The following is a 22740-nucleotide window of genomic DNA, read 5'->3' on the forward strand; positions in this document are numbered from 1 at the left end:
TTTTAATTCCCAATCATTGTTTTATTGCCATCTATCTGAATTATGTCAGTAAACAATTTGAACATACAATATTCTTCAAAAATGACAGAAACTTTAAACATACCTGCACACATACACACATTCAAACACAGGCTCAGTGTAGAAAAACTGGTGTGGAAATACAAACCGTAACTTCCTGTACGCAAAGTACAACATGAATCATGATATTCATGCAACATCTCAAGTGTCAATGGTTGTAAACATCAACAGTCCTTCGCCGTAACAGTTTGCACGATTACATTTAGTAACATACAATCACACACTAGCATCAAAATCCTGATCTCTGATCCTTGGAAATGGGTTTTCTGGCCATTTATTCGAACTCCCTGTCCTTCTGGTGCTCTGTACGTGAAATACCCTGCAGATTATCTACATCGTTCAGATTATCTGTGCTGCAGCCAGATCTAAATAAATAAAACAATGTCAATAAAAGAAAATAATGCGTTAGGCTGTTGAGCTTTAAAACGTGACACTCAATTCAAAGCTATTGCTGTGTAAAGAGATGGATTGACACACATCCATAACACTGTCAGAGGCACTTTTAAGAACACTTCACTTCAAGAAAGAAACTGATTTTAGCAGTAAATACTACTACGTAGTCAAGCGACCTTTCTGCAACAGCTGCTTAATTTAAGAAATTCAGAAAATTGACCAAATTAGTTCAGCATGCAAATTGTGGCTCATTGCTTTTTCCAGCGTGCCAGTGACAATCCCCTAAAAAAACTCAAACACTGCCAACAGTTACTCAGAGATGCAGAGAAACCATTCCAAGTGTTTTCTGAAAAGACGTGAACATTTTTCAGAAAACTGACCACAAGAATACTTAACAAGAGTGCGTCAAAAGAAAACTGCTGTGTGAGTGCATAGAGAAAGAACAAAACGATATGTGTTGATCCACAAACACTTCCTATCTCAGCTTAGTGTCAACCGTTTTAATACCAAGTTCAGTTTGGCAGAACAAAGAAGCTTGTAAACTTGTACATAATAAAGCAGGTCATCATCACTGTGCAGTTGGTCAAGAAAGCTCAAAATGAATCAGACATCAGCAATAAAAGTTACAGCCTACATTTTGTGTTTCTTTTCATTGACAATCATTAATAAGAAGCACATCATTTTTCATTTACGTGAACAGATTCATGATTTGGGTCCAAGGCAGTGTGCTGTTTGCAATTAATGATGTAATACGATCAGGAAAATGTAGTTTACTTCAAAGACAGAGGTAGATGGAAACCATTATTTCGGATGGCTTACAGTACACTAATGAACTTCATACATCATTAATCGACAACTGACACTGGATCGACCAGTGTGTGTGCTTGAAGGGAGAGGTGACATGCTGTTAAACATCATACATTCTGAGCCAATGAAGTACAGGCTCTTTAATAAAAGAACAGTATATCTGTAGCATGATGGAATGGCAGCAGTTAAAAGGCCTTTTGAGTGAGGAAGACACAAAAATGTAAAGAATATATGTTAATAAATACCAAACCAAAGACTGACTTGCACATAAACTGGACTGTTTGAATGTGAGAGCTCAGATTTCATGGAATCACCCTTCGCCGGCCATGTGATCCAGGCTCAGAACATGATTGGCTCCTCACACATCAAGTCATGGCAAGCGCTGTCTCTCGAATACTGTGTTTGGCTGGTCGGTTTGTCAGTCATTGCACTGCCTTACCAAATGGGTTTGGAGAGATCATTACGTGTTCATTACGTGACCTTCTCATGCTGGATTTGATAGTAGCATGCCTGGACAAAGCAAATAAAAGAATTGTCATATTTCATTCATATTTAATGAGGTAAGCACTGAGTTTATGATTAGCTGTCTGTTACTAAACAACATTTACATTCTATAGGCACGAAAATAGAATATCAAAAGATATTTTATATGCACATTTCTCAAAGGGTTCAAGTTGGTCATGTAGATTCACCAACAGAAAGCTGCTTGGTTTGAAAGTGACTGCTATGTGAGCTGCGGTTCATACATCGCTACATTACTGAAAATTAAAGGTGCAGTGTTTAAATTTTAGCGGCATCTAGCGCTGAGGTTGCGAATTTCAACCAACTCAGCACTAATATTACTACAACTTCTTCTTTGTGCGTATTCAACGTTGTGACGATGCAAATGGCATCGACACATTTCATGGCATCAACACATCTCAAAAAAGTTGGGACAAGGCCATGTTTACCACTGTGTGGCATCCCCTCTTCTTTTTATAACAGTCTGCAAACGTCTGGGGACTGAGGAGACAAGTTGCTCAAGTTTAGGAATAGGAATGTTGTCCCATTCTTGTCTAATACAGGCTTCTAGTTGCTCAACTGGTTTAGGTCTTCTTTGTCGCATCTTCCTCTTTATGATGCGCCAAATGTTTTCTATGGGTGAAAGATCTGGACTGCAGGCTGGCCATTTCAGTACCCGGATCCTTCTTCTACGCAGTCATGATGTTATAATCGATGCAGTATGTGGTCTGGCATTGTCATGTTGGAAAATGCAAGGTCTTCCCTGAAAGAGACGACGTCTGGATGGGAGCATATGTTGTTCTAGAACTTGGATATACCTTTCAGCATTGATGGTGCCTTTCCACATGTGTAAGCTGCCCATGCCACACACACTCATGCAATCCCATACCATCAGAGATGCAGGCTTCTGAACTGAGCGCTGATAACAACTCAGGTTGTCCTTGTCCTCTTTAGTCCGGATGACATGGCGTCCCAGTTTTCCAAAAAGAACTTCAAATTTTGATTCGTCTGACCACAGAACAGTTTTCCACTTTGCCACAGTCCATTTTAAATGAGCCTTGGCCCAGAGAAAACACCTGCGCTTCTGGATCATGTTTAGATATGGCTTCTATTTTGAACTATAGAGTTTTAGCCGGCAACGGCGAATGGCACGGTGGATTGTGTTCACCGACAATGTTTTCTGGAAGTATTCCTGAGCCCATGTTGTGATTTCCATTACAGTAGCATTCCTGTATGTGATGCAGTGCCGTCTAAGGGCCCGAAGATCACGGGCATCCAGTATGGTTTTCCGGCCTTGACCCTTACGCACAGAGATTGTTCCAGATTCTCTGAATCTTTGGATGATATTATACAATGTAGATGATGATAACTTCAAACTCTTTGCAATTTTTCTCTGAGAAACTCCTTTCTGATATTGCTCCACTATTTTTCACCGCAGCATTGGGGCAATTGGTGATCATCTGCCCATCTTGACTTCTGAGAGACACTGCCACTCTGAGAGGCTCTTTTTATACCCAATCATGTTGCCAATTGACCTAATAAGTTGCAAATTGGTCCTCCAACTGTTCCTTATATGTACATTTAACTTTTCCGGCCTGTTATTGCTACCTGTCCCAACTTTTTTGGAATGCGTAGCTCTCATGAAATCCAAAATGAGCCAATATTTGGCATGACATTTCAAAATGTCTCACTTTCAACATTTGATATGTTATCTATATTCTATTGTGAATAAAATATAAGTTTATGAGATTTGTAAATTATTGCATTCCTTTTTTATTCACAATTTGTACAGTGTCCCAACTTTTTTGGAATCGGGTTTGTATTTACATGGGTTGTAACTCGTGGTGAGAGATTGCTCAAAACTGTGCATGCGTCGAACGCCTGTGTACGCAGACGAGTCAAGTGAAGTTTGTGTGCATACACTACGCCTAAAAAAACAAAGTACACCCAGGGCTTTAGGCTAATGTCAGCTATAGTGATTTTTTGGTATACCAAAAATAATTCCTTTTTTGGTATTTGGCTGAGGGTTACTGGTATTTGGTACCGAAGTTGGTACTGAAATTTGAAAAATGTGACGATACCAGCATTTCCCTCTAGCATTTTGAGTGCTATTAAGCACATTCTTAAACACCTCTGATTAGCCATTGTGTTCACAAGCTCAACAGATATATCTGTGATTGGCTACAATGATCAATACTTCAAAAACATGTCGTAAATGGTCATCAATGACGCTCTTCGCCGAGCGCTTACACAGATACACACGGGAGTGTTTGAAATCAGGGATATATTAGGGATCTGCTGATAGACGCTTGCTTTCAAACACACCCACGTGTATCTGTGTAAGTGCTTGGTGAAGAGTGTCATTGAGGACCATTTACAACATGTTTTTGAAATTTCAGTACCGACTTGATATCTAAGTCAGTATTTCTGACAACCCCAATTTGGCTGAAATTTCACCAACGTGATCACACGTTAACACTGACTTTTGTTAACAAAAAGTTAATTATAGTGTAAAAAAACTCTTATTTACACTATACCTTGAGTGTGGTGAACATGATGCCATGCTCTCCATGTTGTACACATGGATCCATCAGGTCCTCGATGAGACTGACCTCTGACCCCAGATTCCTTATCCTGACGAAAACAACAGCTGTCAATCATTTAGAATGACTACTGAAGGATCATGTGACTCTGAAATCTGGAGCAATGGCTGATAAAATTCAGCTTTCAAATAAATTAACATTTTAAAATATATTAAAACAGAAAGCTGTTATTTTAAATTGTAACAATATTTCACAATATGAACTGTTTTTAATCTATTTTTGATCAAATAAATGCAGACTTGGTGAGCATAAGAGAAATTTTTACCATCCCCAAAATAGGGCCTTACAAACCCTGTGATCTCATCCTTACCGTGCACGCAGAACAACAAAGAGGAAGACAGGAAACAGGTCATCCATAGACCACAAGAAATCCTGTTTCAGAAGTGCAAGTACTTCCTGGGTTATTTCCTCAAAGGTCAGCTGGATGACCTGAAGCTTGTCTGAGGGGGTGAAAGTTGTGCTGTTGAAATAAAAAAAGAGAAAAAACCTTGAAAACAATATACCAGAGGAGAAACTACAAAAGTTATCGGACAAAAAAAATATCCAACCTTATTTGCTGTAAAGTCTCAACCGCTGAGGCAAAACAGCTGTCTTTAGTGCTTGAGAGAACCTACACACCCAAAATATTTCCATTAATATTGCTTCATGTTCCAGGGTTTTATTTCAGGTAGCATAATCAGCACATTGCCTTCAATGAGAGATTTGAGAGACTTTTTAAAGTGCCCCTATCATGCTATTTTAAAGGTTCCTAATGTTGTTTTGCAGGTCTCTTACAACAGGTTTACATGCATCCAAGGTCAAAAACACTTTCATTTTCTCATAATATACATTTCAGCATCACTTCTTTTCTCACAGTGTCTGAAACGGTTCAATAAAAGATTCAGTCTCAGCTCTGGAGGCTTCCTCAGCACTTGTATACAATGATACGAACAGTAATGATGGCATCGGTTTTACCGTATCAATTCAAGCCCGTGTCCTCATCCTTTGGAAGTGCATAGAGTGTATTTACTTTCGCAGTGCAACAACGCAAATAAAACTCTTCTAGTCTCAGCTACAACTACAATGTTTGAGGGTGGGTTAAAGTAGACATTGTTCACATGCAGGCAGCCAATGAAGACGTTAGGGTGAACGCATTACAAGTAATGCAAGTTATGTAATCAGATTACTTTTTCAAGTAACTAGTAAAGAAATGGATTACTTTGAAAAAGTTGAACTTTCCCCAACACTGATGAAGACCGGCTGGCATTATGCAAATTTGTTATGAACCTACGTACGTTCATGCAAGACTGGAATTACTAAAGTAAAAATCAGTTCTTTCTTTTGGGAAACAATAACTCCATACATCATTCACTTTGAAACTTTTCAGACCTTTTACATTCACACACAGTTATATTACACATACATAATAGGGGCACTTTAAAAATGAAAATTCTGTCATTTATTACTCACCCTCATGTCGTTCCACACCCGTAAAACCTTCGATAATCTTCAGACACAAATTAAGATATTTTCGTTGAAATCCGATGTCTCCGTGAGGCCTCCATAGGGAGCAATGACATTTCCTCTCAAGATCCATTAATGTACTAAAAACATATTTAAAACGGTTCATGTGAGTACAGTGGTTCAATATTAATATTATAAAGCGACGAGAATATTTTTGGTGCGCCAAAAAAAACTAAATAACGACTTATTTAGTGATGGTCGATTTCAAAACACTGCTTCAGGAAGCTTCGGAGCATTATGAATCAGTGTATTGAATCATGATTCAGATCGCGTGTCAAACCGCCAACGGCTGAAATCACGTGACTTTGGCGCTCCGAACAGCAGATTCGACACACTGATTCATATGTGCTCCGATGCTTCATGAAGCAGTGTTTTGAAATCGGCCATCACTAAATAAGTCGTTATTTTGTGTTTTTTGGCGCTCAAAAAATATTCTCGTCGCTTTATAATATTAATATTGAACCACTGTACTCACATGAACCGATTTAAATATGTTTTTAGTACATTAATGGATCTTGAGAGAGGAAGTGTCATTGCTCCCTATGGAGGCCTCACGGAGCCATCGGATTTCAACTAAAATATCTTAATTTGTGTTCTGAAGATTAACAAAGGTCTTACGGGTGTGTAACGGCATGAGGGTAAGTAATAAATGATAGAATTTTCATTTTTGGGTGAACTAACCCTTTAAAATAAACGTATAGAGTCTCTCTTATAAAAGGACATACCTGTTGTTTTTCTCCATGTACGGTAACAGTCACAGGCCAAAACTTCCTGTGAAAACAGTTGTTAGTGGCAGTAAGATGGATCACTACAGGATAATCAAATCTATGTATGTCTCAGAGTAGTTGTGCGTGGGACTCACTGTTGCACCCCAAGGAAGGCGAGCAGCGCCAGGTCTGGTTGTTTGTTGAGTCGGAGCACACACTCCCAGTACACATCATCCTCCTTCTCTTTCTCTAAAGCGTAGAGAGTGAAGAGAGGAGGATAGAGACGTGGCAACAGCACCGGCAGGAGGAGAGCAGAGCTGCTGACCACACACCTGCCACACACATCATGTGATAATTATTTTTTTCTCATTTTCTCAAGCTAACTGTGATAAACAATTACAGTTGTTTAAATACAGAGTTTGGTAAAGGTATTATTTGTCTTACAATATTATATCTGATGATATAATGATATTTTACATACCCAGGTTTAGGAGACTCAAGCTGCTTCCCAGCTGGGTCTGAGCTGCTTGTCTCTTTTGGAGGGTCAGCCAGTGAACCTCCTTCCTCCGGCAGATCAGGAAAGAGGAATCTAAACACAAACACATACAGAAATATTAATGGAAAAGACATTTAAAACAGACTTTGTTGTCAGTTTGACTGACGCACTTACCTGACGAGCTGAAAGATGCGGCTGAGATAGGACTTGATCTCATTGACGGCCTGGTGCAGTAATCTGCGGTTGGCCCCGACACCAACGTATGTCATGCGGTACACCGAAACCAATGTCTCCACCAGCCGACCGAGAGGATGCAGTGGGGTATCACATGCCTGGGGTCACACATCAGGGGTCAATAATGACATATAGTGCAAAATCATCACACAACTCCTTAGAAGAGCAAAAACGGGACAAATTATTATGTTAAGAAAATGTGCTTAGTATCAGTTAACTGATGACTTGGGTCAATGCTTACCTTGACAAGGTACCGACGGATTGTGTGATACACCTCTAAAGTCACAGGACCCACATGCTGAGGGATGCACTCCAGACTCTCCAGTGTTTTGTGATGAGAGCGACTCAGTAACTCTGGACTAAAACACAAACACACATGTTCAGCTTTTACTTCACACATTTCAGTCACCATGAAATAAAAAATATTTTTAAATGGAATGTTGCAGTCTTTGGGCCCTATTTCTAAGCATATCTAAGCATATGTTCTGAAGCACATGGCGTAGGTGCACTTAGGGCGTGTCCGAATCCACTTTTGCTAGCCAGAAGCCATGGGTGTGTTTTGGGCGTAACGTGCAATAAACCAATCAAAGTGTCATCTCCCATTCCCTTTAAAAGCTAGGTGCGCTTGCATCAGTGACGGATTGCTATTTACATGGCGGAATATAGACACTCTCAACCTGACGAGTCAGTTTAAATACAAGTGTGTATTGCCACGATTGATCAAATAATTAGCCAATTTCATTTGTCATTACTGCAAATAGGTAATTCTGATACATACAATGACTATCCATTATGAAATGTAGGCATTTTTATTTTTATGTTCACAATAATAATCTTTTACATTGTAATCCATTATTTTTAATATTTGGCATGTTTGTGTGCTGCTGCACGCCCCTGTGTGTGTAACAAGCAGAGTGTACACAGGTTGCGCACCCGCCTATAGGCGCATATTACTAACGTGCTCTTTAAATAACAAAAAAAATACTGCGCCATTGACTTTAGAACACGTTTTGGTTGGTCAATAGTGCAGTAATTTTCAGTTACCTTAAAATAGCAATACGCCAATAATGCGCCTGAACACACCTCGTTTTCAGACCAGCACAGAACAGATGGGTGAGAGTGCATTTGCTATTTAAACAACGTGGCACTGGACGTGAAAATGATAACTGCGCCGGGCTGAAACTTGCAAAAAACACTTGCGTCGCGCCTGCCGTCACATTGCACTGGGTGTATGATAGGGCCTTTTATTATAAATTACACTATACTACAACCAAAATGCTTCTGAAATAAATGTAGTCAAACTTTACTAATTCTGGGTCACTGAGAATGAAAAATGTTGAATGGCTCTAGTTTTCAAGATATGCTATTGGTCAGTATATACGACCCTTGACTAACGAAATGGCGAAAGAAATGAGTAATAAAGGGAAGGTATCTCAATTTAAACCAGAACTAAAATACAACTTTGACAGGATCTATGAATAAATCTATGACTGGTTTGGACAGTATTTGCTTTTTAGGCAAAACAATGAATGATGCGATCTGAAGCTGGTATTGCATCATACATGATATGAATTGCATCATATTATTCCTAGAAGTCATGGATGATGCAATCATAACAAACCTTACATCACTCTGCTGAACAAAAGGCCTAAGTCATACGGTCATACTGCCCACCCCAAATCCATATTTTTTTCTTCTTAGAGTACTTGGATGTCAGCTTAGCAACATGGTAATGTCAAGTTCTACTGGAATCAGCTGTGAGTGCATGAGTGTTTAAGCGTACCTGTCTCTCTGCTGTCTCAGGTTAGCAGTGAGCGCTACGGCAATGTTGTCCCACGCTGTAGTGGTTTGTCCCTGTAAGGGAGAATCACAGCCTAGCCTGTTCCAGCACTCCATGAACACGGCCTTCCACTTATCTTCGGAGTGAACCGCTAACCTGCCCAGTTTACTGCAGATAAACACAATCACACATACATATAGGCTCTCCATCAACAATGACAATCTCACTAAACATTTGAATATGTTGCACAGTTCAACACATGCTTACAGTGCATGAGCCTTCTCCTTGTCTGAGTCGTAGAGGCTGGGTTTGTAGTAGGAACCTGACATCTTTAATCCGGTTCCCCAAACCCCACTAAAAGAGCCTTCGATATAGTCTCCATTCGGCATGGTCAACACGCCCTGCAGAAAGAGATGATAACACTTGTTTTTGTGAACATGAACCACCATTTAAAGGTGCAGTAAGTGATTTCTGAGAAACACTGTTGATATTTAAAATCGACACCCAAACAAACACACCCCTCCCTTCATTGCTCCGCCTCCAAAATAACAACTAACAGCCAGCGCATCAGACAGCTCGCACAGCTATGGATGAATCAGCTGTGATTCAAAAACAACATATAACAACATATCTTGGTTCTCTCAAACAATAAAAAAAACAATGTAACTCACATATCGAGCAGAAAACAAGCACCTTGGTGTCTGTTTTCAGGCCTTCCTGCTCTCTAATGTCTCTCCAGCACTGGAAAGCTTCTCCAATATTAACATGGGTCCTAAAGCTTCTTCTTCCAGTTATATACTTCTGACCTTTTCCTATTTGGTAATATCTTATTCTCAGCCATCTCTCTTTCTCAGTCTTTCTACAAATATCACTCTTGCTCACTCTCTCTCCTCCCCCATCATGAGCATATATGCCCCCCTACTGCTGATTGGATACAAGAGTGTTTTGGTGCTTCGTGGATTGGTCCGACCGTGGATTGGTCTCCTATTTACACAGCCAGGACTATGTACAAACATAAAATTTTTTTTTTTTTTTTGCACACACAGAACAGACATCTAGCAAATATTCACAAAACTGTTTGTTTAGGTGTTCATTTCAATTTTCAAATGCATTTCTCAGAAATTGCTTACTGTACCTTCAAAAGTTTGGGAATAGGTAAGATTTGTTTTGAAAGAAGTCTCTTACGCTCACAAAGGTTGCATTTGTATAAAATACAGTAAAAACAGTAATATTGAGAAATATTATTAAAACAACTATGTATTTTAATATATGTATTAAAGGCAAAGCTGTTACAATTTAAAATAACAGCTTTCTGTTTTTATATATCTTAAAATGTAATTTATTCCTGTGATGGCAAAGCTGAATTTTTCAGCATCATTACTCCAGTCTTCAGTGACACGTGATCCTTTAGAAATCATTCTAATATGATGATTTGCTGCTCAAGACATTTCTTATTATTATCCATGTTAAACAGTTGTGCTGCTTAACATTTTTTGTGGAAACTGTAATAATTGTTTTCAGGATTCTTTGATGAACAGAGTTCAAAAAGCAATTATTTGAAACAGAAATCTTCTGTAACAATTTTAAAGTCTTTTCTGTCACTTTTGATCAATTTAATGTATTATTGCTCAATAAAAATATTAATTTCTTTAAAAAAATGACCCCAAAAGTGTTTGTGAGCATTATAAATCACCTTTCCATTTAGAGTCCAGTCTTCTGAAAATTCCCCTTCAAATGTGGTGTCATCTTCAGACAGTAACACTCCAGTCCCCTAGGAAAGAAACAAATTATGAGATAAAAATGAAATCATCCAAAGTTATTTTTTTTTTCATAATTTACTAGCAAAAAAGACTATCTCTGTGCATATGTCAAGGTTTTGACATTTTTGTAGGTTCAAAGACAGTAAATCATAATGTGTGGGGACTATAGAAAAAAACAGGAGATATATTTTGTAGTAAAAAGATGGCACTTTGTTCAATTTGTTAAAAAAATATTTTAATAAATAAATTGTATTCATAATATTTCTATTGTGCGGTAACTGTTAAATAAAAGGCTCAAGAGGCCATTATATATTGTGAATATAGTCATAATCCTCAAGTTGTTCTAAACCTGTATGAATTTCTTTCTTTTGCTGAACACAAAAGAAGATATTTTGAAGAAAATCGGTAACCAAGTTGATGGACCCCATTGACCAGAGTATTTTTTTTCACACTATAGAAGAAGTCAGTGGTGTCCATCAACTTGGTTACCGATTTTCTTCAAAATGTTTTTTTGTGTTTAGCAGAAGAAAGAAATTCATACAGGTTTGGAGCAACTTGAGGGTGAGTAAATGGGTGAACTGTCCCTTTTAAACAAAAACAAATGTGTTTATGTGAATCTCACCATCATTTTGTTGTTGCTAAAAGCACCTTCATAGTACAGGCCGAATTGTGTAACAACAACTCCGTTCCCCTGCCGCTGATCATCCAGCCACATGCCCATGTACTTCTCCCCTCTGACACAAAGCACAGTTAATATAGTGCACATATATTTACTCATTTTAATGTGTGTAATATGTTTAATACATTTCAACTAAAGGCACATAAGTGCCACAACCATTATGCGACCTCATCCCTTGTCTATTTACCTGGTGATGTCATCAAAAACTCCATAGCCAGATTTTTTGTCATACTGCCACTGGCCGATGAAGACACTGGGAGAGGTGGAGTTCAGCTTCCCACTACGCAACATCCCATGACCGTGGCGCATGTTATCTTGAAACGAGCCCTCGTACACTTCACCAGATGCATACCTGAACACAAACACACACACTCTGTCAGAACTTCCATGAAATCAAATCACAATTTGATTTACACAGCTTATATTTATGTTTTTTATTTAAATATTTGATTTATCAAATCTCAAAAGTATGGAAGCTTGTTTCTGCCACAGAATAAACAATAAAAAAAAGGTAATTGTGACATTTAATCTCAAAATTCTGGCTTTTTTTCTTGCAATTGCGTGATATAAACTCACAATTGTGAATTAAAAACTTTTTTTCTCGCAATTGTGAGATATAAACTCGCAATTCTGACTTTATATCTCACAATTGCGAGTTTATATCACACAATTCTGACTTCTTTTCTCAGAACTGTGAGATATAAACTCGCAATTGTGAGAAAAAAAAGGCAGAATTGTGAGATAAAAAGTCACAATTACCTTTTAAAATTTTTTATTCATACAAAAGACTTGCCATCACAGAAATAAATTCTATTTTCAAATATATTTAAGTCCCTCTGTAGTCAATAATTTTATCCCTTAAAACTCATCTTTAATCACCAAAATGACGTATTTAAAAAAATTTTCCTGTGAAAAAAATTCTTCATGCCTTAAAATAGCTTGAATGTAACTCCCTTGCCTCATTTAATATAAGCGGATCAACGAATATGCAAATTAGCCCTGCCTCCACTCGCTCACGGCAGCTCAGAGATCCACTCGGTCAACTTACTGAGGTAAACGCAGCACAATGGTATCGCTCTTTACAACATCGGACACATAACGGTAATTAATATGATTAGCCTTTTGCTTGACTATGTTATCAAACAACTAATAATGTGTTGCTAATGTAAAAATAATAAACAAATATAACAAACTAAAAATAATATACAAAAATAAAACACACAAACACCAACCTGAATGTTCCAAAGCCGTGCATCTTGCCATCCTTCCACTGCCCTTGGTAATGATCACAGCTGTTCAGGTTTTTGTTTGGCACAATGTAATCTCCAAAACTGCAAAGAAAACAATAGCTGAAACATTTCCAAAAATGGAAAATAAAAGATGCCAGCATAAAAAAAATAGTTGCCACTAACCCATCTTCAAGGCCGTTCTTGAATGTCCCTGTGTACATTCGTCCATCGAGCCATTTAACCACGCCCCTAGAATACAAACATAGCCAATCATTATCTTCCCTCTTTTAAGAAGATTTCACACCCACAATTCCCTATCCAATGGCCTACCGTCCATGGGGTTTCCCTGAGACCCAACGGCCCTCATACGTGGCCTCTTTGAGCCGACTGTCTTTGTAGAATGTGTACGATGCCGTCCGTGAAATGGGCGGGTCTGCTCTCTGTGTCACCCCTGTAGAAGGCGGTATCCCATCATGCCCCAGTCCGCTAAGCGCCTGCTCCACCGCCTGGTTTATAGAACGAAGCCATTTTGCCTGGGAAGCAGGACATAACTGTTTAACCAACTACACGTTTCTGAAAAGCTCATTATCATTTTGAGTCAAGCTGGGTCTACCTTTTCAGCTGGAGACGAGGCCAGCAGAGTGAAGCTCTCTTCAGGTGAAGTCACTTTTAAACCATATCTGCACAAAACAACACAAATCAACACTCTATAAAACAACATATACACACACTTTACAACTAAATAATGCTAATGTACATGACTGGCACACTCACAGGCCCGTGTTCTCCTCAGAAATCGGCTCCACCCACAGAGTAGCCAATGGGAAGACGTGATGAGTGGAAAACTGGGAGGGATTAAAAAAAGAAATGTAACTAAAGCAAGAAAAATATCCAGAAAATAAATGCACTCGGAATGTAAACAATTCTGCTTTCCATTCCTGGTCAGTGATGCACAATATATCAGTATCATATCAGTTATCAATAGATATTAGGAGATCTGTGTATATATATATATATATATATGTTGGATATTTAATTATGTATGTCAGATGTCAAAATGAGTATCCGTTTTTCATACTGTTACACTACTGTTCAAAAGTTTACCAGATTTTCAATGTTTTTAAAAGTCTCACCAAGGCTGCATTTATTTGATCAAAAATAAAGGAAAAACGCAATACCTTGAAATATTATTGCAATTTAAAATAACTAATAATTTACTCCTGTAATGGCAGAACCGAATTATTAACATTATTCCAGTCCATGATCCTTCAGAAATTCTATGATGCTGATTTGGTGTGCAAGAAACATTCTTCTTATTGTTATTATCACAGTTGAAAACAGTTGTGCTGCTTGATATTTTTGTGGAAACCAAGCTACATTTTTTTTTAAGAATTAAAGGTGCAATAGGTGATTCTATACAGAAACATTTTTTGTTATACTGTTTGAAAGTCTCCTCATATCCTGATAGCAATCACATGTTGGTGGTCTAAATGTATTTTTATAAATATATATCATCTGTAGAAGGCGTAGGACCATAAAATGTTCATCAAATTATTATATTCGGTCCGAATGAAATAATACAATGTCCTACCTGCATGTTTTTACATACCCTCACGCACCCTTCATGCTATGCAGAGTTTATACAGACAGACCTCAGTCACAGGAAGCAAACAACAGCCACCTTTTACAGTTCCTACTGAATCAAAACAATGAGCTTATGCTGCATTCACGCCATAACTACCGTAATTAAGAGATGGCAACCCGTGACGTTCTAACCGGAGCTGTTCACGTCCTCAGACTCGGAAATATGCGTATCCATGTCAACAATATCAACAAGAAAAATAAATCTGCAGCAGTCAGATACAAGCTCTCTAAGTTGTTTACGTTCATTATTAATGTAATGTTATGTGCTTTGAGACATGAGCTAGTTTAACGTCGTCTCTTGTGACGCTTTGTCTGTGCGCATTCATGCGTTTTGGAGGAGGACAGTGTGGCCTTGGACAGCGATTTGCAGGGAGGGTGAGATTGTATGCTTTCTATGCTAGCAGGCTAACGTTAACATTTCCCTGATCACCTACTGCACCTTTAAGATTCTTTGATGAATAGAATGTTTCGAAAGAACAGCATTTGAAAACAATGTAAATGTCTTTAAAGATCAATTTAATGCATCCTTGCTGAATAAAGGTATTAATTTCTTTCAAAAAACATACTGACCTTAAGTTTCTGAACGGCAGTGTATAATGCCTAAATTCACTTGTAGACTTTAAAAGGACTAAATTTAGTTTTTGTGATTAATTTATCATTTAGACAAAAAAAAAGTATAGAATTTAAATATCTGAAATTTGGCATTCAGATTTCATAGGGTTTGTTTACAAGCATCAAGCTAAATTGTATCTGGTAAACAGTGATATTTTGATTCAGTGTATTTTGCCTACAGGATAATGAAACTTAACACAAGCGCATCTCAAACATAAACCAACTGTGAATTGGCTAACAGTTGTTGTAGGTTGTTGACTAAAATGTAAAATGTTGAACATATTGTTCTTTCACATATATATTTTTTTTGTTCTTTTAGGATGGAAAGGGATAATGCTGATGAAAGGACAAACAGACACATATAGACACTGTAAGAGGTGTCAAGGGGAAAAAACGGGGATAAAAATAATGGATCATCATCTCAAATACTCACTGATACATTCACTAAGACGAGACTCAGTATTAAACAGAACCACTACTGTTTAACATCCAGCACAACATGCCCCTTAATTACAACCAGATACAGGTACATTTATGCATAAATGCTATAACATGTCTTTAACAAAGGGTTTGCAAGCAGGAAGCCTTGGAATGTACCCAACCAGATGTACTGTCATCTTCCTAGAGTTTTATACCACACGGAAACAAACTTTGGACAAGGTAGCATTACAGGTATTTCTGTCAAAATTACAGGTTCAAACTGAACTCTATTGCAATAATACATTATAATAATTGATTACATTCTTTTTAAAGGAATAGTTTAGAGTTAAATAACACAAGTTTCCTGACAGCATCTGCGGCCACAGAAAATCATTTTGACTCGTCCCTCAGTTTGTACAGTAATATGCTTCAAATGGAAGCCTATGGAGAGATTGTACAGCACAACAAAAAGTTTAAAATATGAAACGGCCACACTGTTGCAAAAAGATATAACTATCAAAGTACTTTTTAGTGGAGTAAAATGTCTCCACCCACAGGAATTAAGTAGATAACACATAAGCAGAAATTCATCCACCTTGAAATGAAGTCTCACTTCAAACTGACTTGCCCCATAGACTTCTATTGTAAGTGCATTCGCGTTATTATAGTTAACCAATATTAAATATAAACCCATAAAAATCAACTTTATTACTTGAAATATTTTTATACTAAATGATATTTCTTTCTTTTTTATTGTAGGATGAGTCAAGATTATTTTCTGCATTAATTGGATGCCTCAAGCATTAAATAAAAGTTTTATTTAACTGGTAATATTCCTTTAACAGAAGCACTGACTAAACACTACAGCTGTAGGGTGCATCCTTGGGCACTAGGGGACAGTATGCTATGGGGAAACTCTTCATTCATACAGCCCATACTTACAAGACTCTTATAGGGGACCATGCCCTACCAAAACAAAGATAAACATCACTAAAACATCAGTCATTGGAAACAGATTGTTAGTCTGGCCCTATATGCAAATATAAAAAACAAGTGAAAGCATTGTGTAAGGAAAGAAGGATGAGACCAACAGAAAAGGCAGAGATAAAGCGGAAATGAAACTGAAATGGCAGTAAATCGTATATATAAATAGGCAAACCTGCGCGTGAACAAGTGCATCGTTGAACAGCATGAACCAGTTGACGGAAAAACGTCCTGCGTTCTGAAGAGTTAAAGCCTTGTTACTGCTCTCGCAGATCAGCCGACGAGATGGTTTACGAAGAGAGTCCTGAGAAGAGAGGAGAACTCTTAATTAACAGCCCAACTTCATCCACGTCGTCTCTCTACTCCACAAGTGCTCAACAGGAAGAGCACCTGGCTGTCTGATGTGCATTAAACTGACAGGTAAAGTGCTTCTAAGGGCCTGAGACAACAGCAAGGTGACTCACGGTCATCTTTCCAGGAAAGCTCTTCCAGAAGTGGAGCGTGTATTCAGCTTCCTTCCTCCTCTTCTTCAGATGAAGAGCCATGGATTCATACTTTGAGCAGGCATCCTGCAGCTTCTGATAATCCACAGAACTCTGTCACACAGAGACAAAAATGAGATTTATGTAAAGATGGTGTGTTGAGTGATAATCAGCGGACACTGCAGCTCTGCCAGTATTGTGTTTTTGAATATAATGAGACACACAAAAAATATAAACTCAGGCAACCTGAATATGTGTGTTTTTTTTGTGTTTTTTTTTTTGCTTATTCAGGTTGGTTCAGTTTATCATTTAGTATGGTCATATTTAGTTTATATATATATATATATATATATATATATATATATACACACATACATACATACATACATACATACACATATATATATATAAGAAAATACTTGTTAGAACCACTTTTGGAAGAAATTAACCGCAAATACAAATAAAATTAAAATATCACCTAATATAAAACATTTCACAACAGGTACAAACAAAATGATAAACCCCCCATCCAACCTGAATAAGCAAATCTATATGTATATATTTATATGCTCATGTCTATGCTCATGCTATATGTATGTCATAAATGAGAAACCCCACCAATCTGAATGAGCAAAAAAACAGATAAATACATATAAAAACACACACACACACACACACACATATATATATATATATATATATATATACACAGTACAGTACAGTCCAAAAAAAAGTTTGGAACCACTAAGATTTTTAATGTTTTTAAAAGAAGTTTCGTCTGCTCACCAAGGCTACATTTATTTAATTAAAAATACAGGTAATAAAAAAACCTGTATTTTAAAAAAAACAGGTAATTAAAAAAACAGTAATATTGTGAAATATTATTACAATTTAAAATAACTGTGTACTATTTAAATATATTTGACAAAGTGATTTATTCCTGTGATGCAAAGCTGAATTTTCAGCATCATTACTCCAGTCTTCAGTGTCACATGATCCTTCAGAAATCATTCTAATATGCTGATTTGCTGCTCAATAAACATTTATGATTATTTTCAATGTTGAAAACAGTTGTGTACTTTTTTTTTCAGGATTCCTTGATGAACAGAAAGTTCAAAAGAACAGCATTTATCTGAAATACAAAGCTACTGTAGCATTATACACTACCGTTCAAAAGTTTGGGGTCATTAAGAATTTTTATTTTTATTTTTATTGTTTTGAAAAGAAATTAAATAAATGAATACTTTTATTCAGCAAGGATGCATTAAATCAATCAAAAGTGGCAGTAAAGACATTTATAATGTTACAAAAGATTAGATTTCAGATAAACACTGTTCTTTTGAACTTTCTATTCATCAAATAATCCTGAAAAAAAATATTGTACACAAATATTTTGTACAATTGTACACATTAAATGTTTCTTGAGCAGCAGATCAGCATATTAGAATGATTTCTGAAGGATCATGTGACACTGAAGACTGGAGTAATGATGCTGAAAATTCAGCTTTGCCATCACAGGAATAAATTACTTTGTGAAATATATTCAAATAGAAAACAGTTATTTTAAATTGTAATAATATTTCACAATGTTACTGTTTTTTACTGTATTTTTAATTAAATAAATGTAGCCTTGGTGAGCAGACGAAACTTCTTTTAAAAACATTAAAAATCTTAGTGGTTCCAAACTTTTGGACTGTACTGTATATATATATATATATATATATATATAATCTGAATAAGCAAAAAACAAATGAATACAAATAAAAAAAACATATAAAAAATAAAATTTTATATATAGATAATAAAGATATAGATATAGATATATATATATATATATATATATATATATATATATATATATATATATATATATATATATATATATAGATAGATAGATAGATAGAGAGAGAGAGAGAGAGAGAGAGAGAGAGATTTCCTTATTCAGGTTGGATTGGGGGTTTATCATTTTGTATATATGCGTTATGAAAAGTTTCATATTAGGTGGCATTTTAATTTTATTTGTATTTGTGGTTAATTTCTGCCAAAAGTGGTTCTAACAAGTATTTTCTTAGACCACAGTTGTATTAGTTGTTATGAAGATGAATCAGAGCCAGCAAAACATTACAATTTACCTTTACATTAAAACATTATGGTTTCATGCAGTAACAATAAAACAGGAAAAAAGTCAAATAATAATCAAATAATAAGTCACATAATTTTAATAGGTGCATGTTTTTTGTTGAAATGGACAAAAATTAAGTGTTATTGTGTTTCCAGTAAGTACCCACCACCTCATAGCAGGTAGCCAGTTTCAGCAGCAGTCGCCCATATTCATGCAGGTGCTTTATGGGTAGGTAAAAGAGATGCGCCAGAACGTCCGCTAAGGGCAAACCCTCTTCAGAACATTCAGACAACCTCTGAACAACCTCTGCCCCTTTGCCAAACACATCCCTACAAACAGACAGATACAAACAGACAGATTCATTATATCATTTTAATATAATTCAATCTGTAATCATGTAAATTTCAGCATCTGTAAAATATTAACACTTCATGAGCAATAGCAAATAATTCGCTTGCGATATTATGGAATCGGAGGACAGTAAAGGCTTAGGTATGGAAGTAATTTAATGCCAAATGTTTTCGAAATAAAAAGCTTGTTGAATTGCACTAATTGAAAAAAAAACATGCATCACATTAGCTGTGCTTGCATTTAGATGCATTGTATTTTTAAGGCTTGCATTTTTATGGGCTGAAATTGAACATGGTCGTATATTTAAGCTGTGAATATTTCAATTAAAAATATTTCACACACATTTTCATTATTAAAAATTCAATAATTTATATTCACCTTTCAGATTTCACTTCCAAAATATTCATTCTGTTTAAAAATACAACCTATAAAATTCAACTAGCAATTTTCAGTCCATTTTATTTCGCTTTACAAATTCGCTTCCACAAATTCAGTGGTTCAAATTCGGCAGAAAATTCAACATTTCACATCCGGGGAACTGCAGGAAAATCAGTAGAGTGCCGATGCATGATCTCCATCTGCTGTTAGTCGACTTCACCAGCAGGTGCCGCTAGCGGCTGTTTACAAAGACGAGCAACGGCTAGTAAGTCATCATTCATTCATAAAAATGGATTTACAGAAATGGAGCAAGCGGTAAGTGAATGTGTGATGATTATCAGGGCCAGTATAAATGCAGAAAAGCTGATAAAGACACAAAAGCTGCATTTATGTTTAATTCAGTGTTTAATTCAGCCGCGCGGTGTTGTAATACTATGGTTTCCCTCATCCGTCATAGCTCCCTGCCATCAGGACATATAAAACTCTTAACACAGCTTAATGGACTCGTGTACAGTGATATAAAAGACCAAACTCGCACCTCATTTGTGATGTAGATTATACTATATAGGCTCCAAGAAAGCAGATACTGGCATAAAGTTGTTTTGACCCTGAACGTCAATTCGCAAATTTAGGGACCGTCTCTAAAGTTACGATATTGGTATTCACGTTTCTACCTTCAGTAGCGTTTAAAGAGAATGATTTATAGTCACAAAACCAACTCTAAAGTGTTCATCTAGGTCTCAGGTCGAACAGTGATGCGCCCTACTCTCTCTCTCTCTCTCTCTCTCTCTCTCTCTCTCACACACACATACACACACACACACACACACACACACACACATTCAAACACACACAACTCAAAGTACATGCACATACTTTTTTTCTTTTCTTTTTTTCTTTTTACACATTCATCACACAATTCGTTCTACTTAGTTAATTTTATTTTTCCAGGATAATATATGAGCAGGAAAAATGAAAATGAAGTAGAATGAATTGTGTGATGAACGTGTTAAAAAATAGAAATAGTATATAATATGCATGTACTTTGAGTGGGGTGTGTTTGAATATGCATGTGCATGTGCGTACAAGAGTTTGTGTGAGTTCAAGTGTGTGTGTGTGTGTGTGTGTGTGTGTGTGTGTGTGTGTGTGTGTGTGTGTGTGTGTGTGTTCTTGTTTATATTACATCGTGGGGATGTATATAAATGTCCCCACGATGTAATATAAACCTGAGTTCACCTACATCGTGGGGACCGGCCACCGGTCCCCACAATGTAAATTAATTATTAAAAATACTAAATGGTGGTTTTGTGAGAAAATAAAGGTATGCACAGGTTCCTGTGATGGTTAGGTTTAGGGTTAGGGGTAGGGTAGGGGGATAGGAAGTACGGTTTGTACAGTATAAAATGCATTGCGGCCTATGGAAAGTCCCCACAATTCACAAAAACCTAACATGTGTGTGTGTGTGTGTGTGTGTGAGTGAGTGTGAGTGAGTGAGTGAGTGAGTGAGTGAGTGAGTGAGTGAGTGAGTGAGTGAGTGAGAGTGAGAGAGAGAGAGAGAGAGAGAGAGAGAGAGAGAGAGAGAGAGAAGGGCGCATCACTGTTCGACCTGACACCATATGAACACTTTACAGGTAGTTTTGTGACTGTAAATCATTCTCGTCAAATGCTATTGAGCTTTAAATTATGGCATTTTTGTATGATCCCATACAGTAGTGAAATACATAGCAATATTCACATATTACTTGACAGTTTATTTGGAAACACTTTACAATATGGATGGATCATAATGTCTTAACTAACATGAACTATCCATGAGCAATACATTTGTTACTGTATTTGTTAATCTTTGTTAGGGTTTATAAAATTACAGCGGTTCATTGTTCATGTTAGTTCACAGTGCATTACCTAATGTTAATACAACTCTTGATTTTAATAATGCATTAGTAAATGCTGGAATTAAAATTAACAAAGATTAATAAGTGCTGTAGAAGTGCAGTTCATTATTAGTTCATATTAACTAACTATAATATAAAGTGTTACCTTTTATTTTAATAAGCATCAAAAATCTAAAAGGTTTGCATTACCTGAGACCTAGATGAACACTTTAGAGTTGGTTTTGTGACTGTAAATCATTCTCTTTAAACGCTACTGAAGGTAGAAACGTGAATACCAATATCGTAACTTTAGAGACGGTCCCTAAATTTGCGAAAATCAAACGTTCAGCGTCAAAACAACTTTATGCCAGTATCTGCTTTCTTGGAGCCTATATAGTATAACTTACATCACAAACGAGGTGCGAGTTTGCTCTTTTATATCACTGTACACGAGTCCATTAAGCTGTGTTATTAGTTTTATATGTCCTGATGGCAGGGGAATCCTATGACGGATGAGGGAAACCATAGTATTACAACACAGTGCTGCGATATAAAGTTAAGGAAACTAAACAACAGAGAGAAATATATGTCTACCTCAGATTTAATGTATGATCTGTACACCAGCATCGGACAATAACATTATAATCTCGTTCACGGGAGAGAAAGCTGCTTACATGTAGACTAAACACGGAAAGTAACCGTAAAGACACTGAATTAAACATAAATGCAGCTTTTGTGTCTTTATCAGCTTTTCTGCATTTATACTGGCCCTGATAATCATCACACATTCACTTACCGCTTGCTCCATTTCTGTAAATCCGTTTTTATGAATGAATGATGACTTACTAGCCGTTGCTCGTCTTTGTAAACAGCCGCTAGCGGCACCTGCTGGTGAAGTCGACTAACAGCAGATGGAGATCATGCATCGGCACTCTACTGCTTTTCCTGCAGTTCCCCGGATGTGAAATGTTGAATTTTCTGTCGAATTTTAACCACTGAATTTGTGGAAGCGAATTTGTAAAGCGAAATAAAATGGACTGAAAATTGCTAGTCGAATTTTATAGGTTGTATTTTTAAACAGAATGAATATTTTGGAATTGAAA

General features: G+C 36.8%; 1 protein-coding gene across 4 annotated transcripts in view; it reads right to left on the bottom strand.

Moving 5' to 3' along the window:
- Positions 1 to 22740, bottom strand: part of als2b (alsin Rho guanine nucleotide exchange factor ALS2 b) — a 41802-nt gene continuing 19062 nt past the window's right edge. For 2 of the 4 annotated variants that reach the window (XM_048200809.1, XM_048200807.1), the window contains exons 14-36: positions 19201 to 19363; positions 16895 to 17026; positions 16606 to 16734; positions 16389 to 16412; positions 13545 to 13615; positions 13384 to 13450; positions 13101 to 13303; positions 12954 to 13019; positions 12774 to 12872; positions 11729 to 11893; positions 11485 to 11596; positions 10796 to 10873; positions 9370 to 9503; positions 9106 to 9270; positions 7564 to 7681; positions 7263 to 7420; positions 7074 to 7181; positions 6748 to 6924; positions 6611 to 6656; positions 4931 to 4992; positions 4693 to 4842; positions 4317 to 4413; positions 1 to 1788 (exon numbers count right to left, since the gene is read on the bottom strand). In XM_048200809.1, the coding sequence (XP_048056766.1) occupies positions 1750 to 1788; positions 4317 to 4413; positions 4693 to 4842; positions 4931 to 4992; positions 6611 to 6656; positions 6748 to 6924; positions 7074 to 7181; positions 7263 to 7420; positions 7564 to 7681; positions 9106 to 9270; positions 9370 to 9503; positions 10796 to 10873; positions 11485 to 11596; positions 11729 to 11893; positions 12774 to 12872; positions 12954 to 13019; positions 13101 to 13303; positions 13384 to 13450; positions 13545 to 13615; positions 16389 to 16412; positions 16606 to 16734; positions 16895 to 17026; positions 19201 to 19363 (2563 nt within the window). In that variant the 3' untranslated portion in view covers positions 1 to 1749. The remainder of the gene's footprint in view (positions 1789 to 4316; positions 4414 to 4692; positions 4843 to 4930; positions 4993 to 6610; positions 6657 to 6747; positions 6925 to 7073; positions 7182 to 7262; positions 7421 to 7563; positions 7682 to 9105; positions 9271 to 9369; positions 9504 to 10795; positions 10874 to 11484; positions 11597 to 11728; positions 11894 to 12773; positions 12873 to 12953; positions 13020 to 13100; positions 13304 to 13383; positions 13451 to 13544; positions 13616 to 16388; positions 16413 to 16605; positions 16735 to 16894; positions 17027 to 19200; positions 19364 to 22740) is intronic. The other 2 variants (XM_048200810.1, XM_048200808.1) reach the window with 1 other exon arrangement.

Source organism: Megalobrama amblycephala, linkage group LG8 (genome assembly GCF_018812025.1).
Source record: "Megalobrama amblycephala isolate DHTTF-2021 linkage group LG8, ASM1881202v1, whole genome shotgun sequence".
NCBI classification, from domain to species: domain Eukaryota; kingdom Metazoa; phylum Chordata; class Actinopteri; order Cypriniformes; family Xenocyprididae; genus Megalobrama; species Megalobrama amblycephala.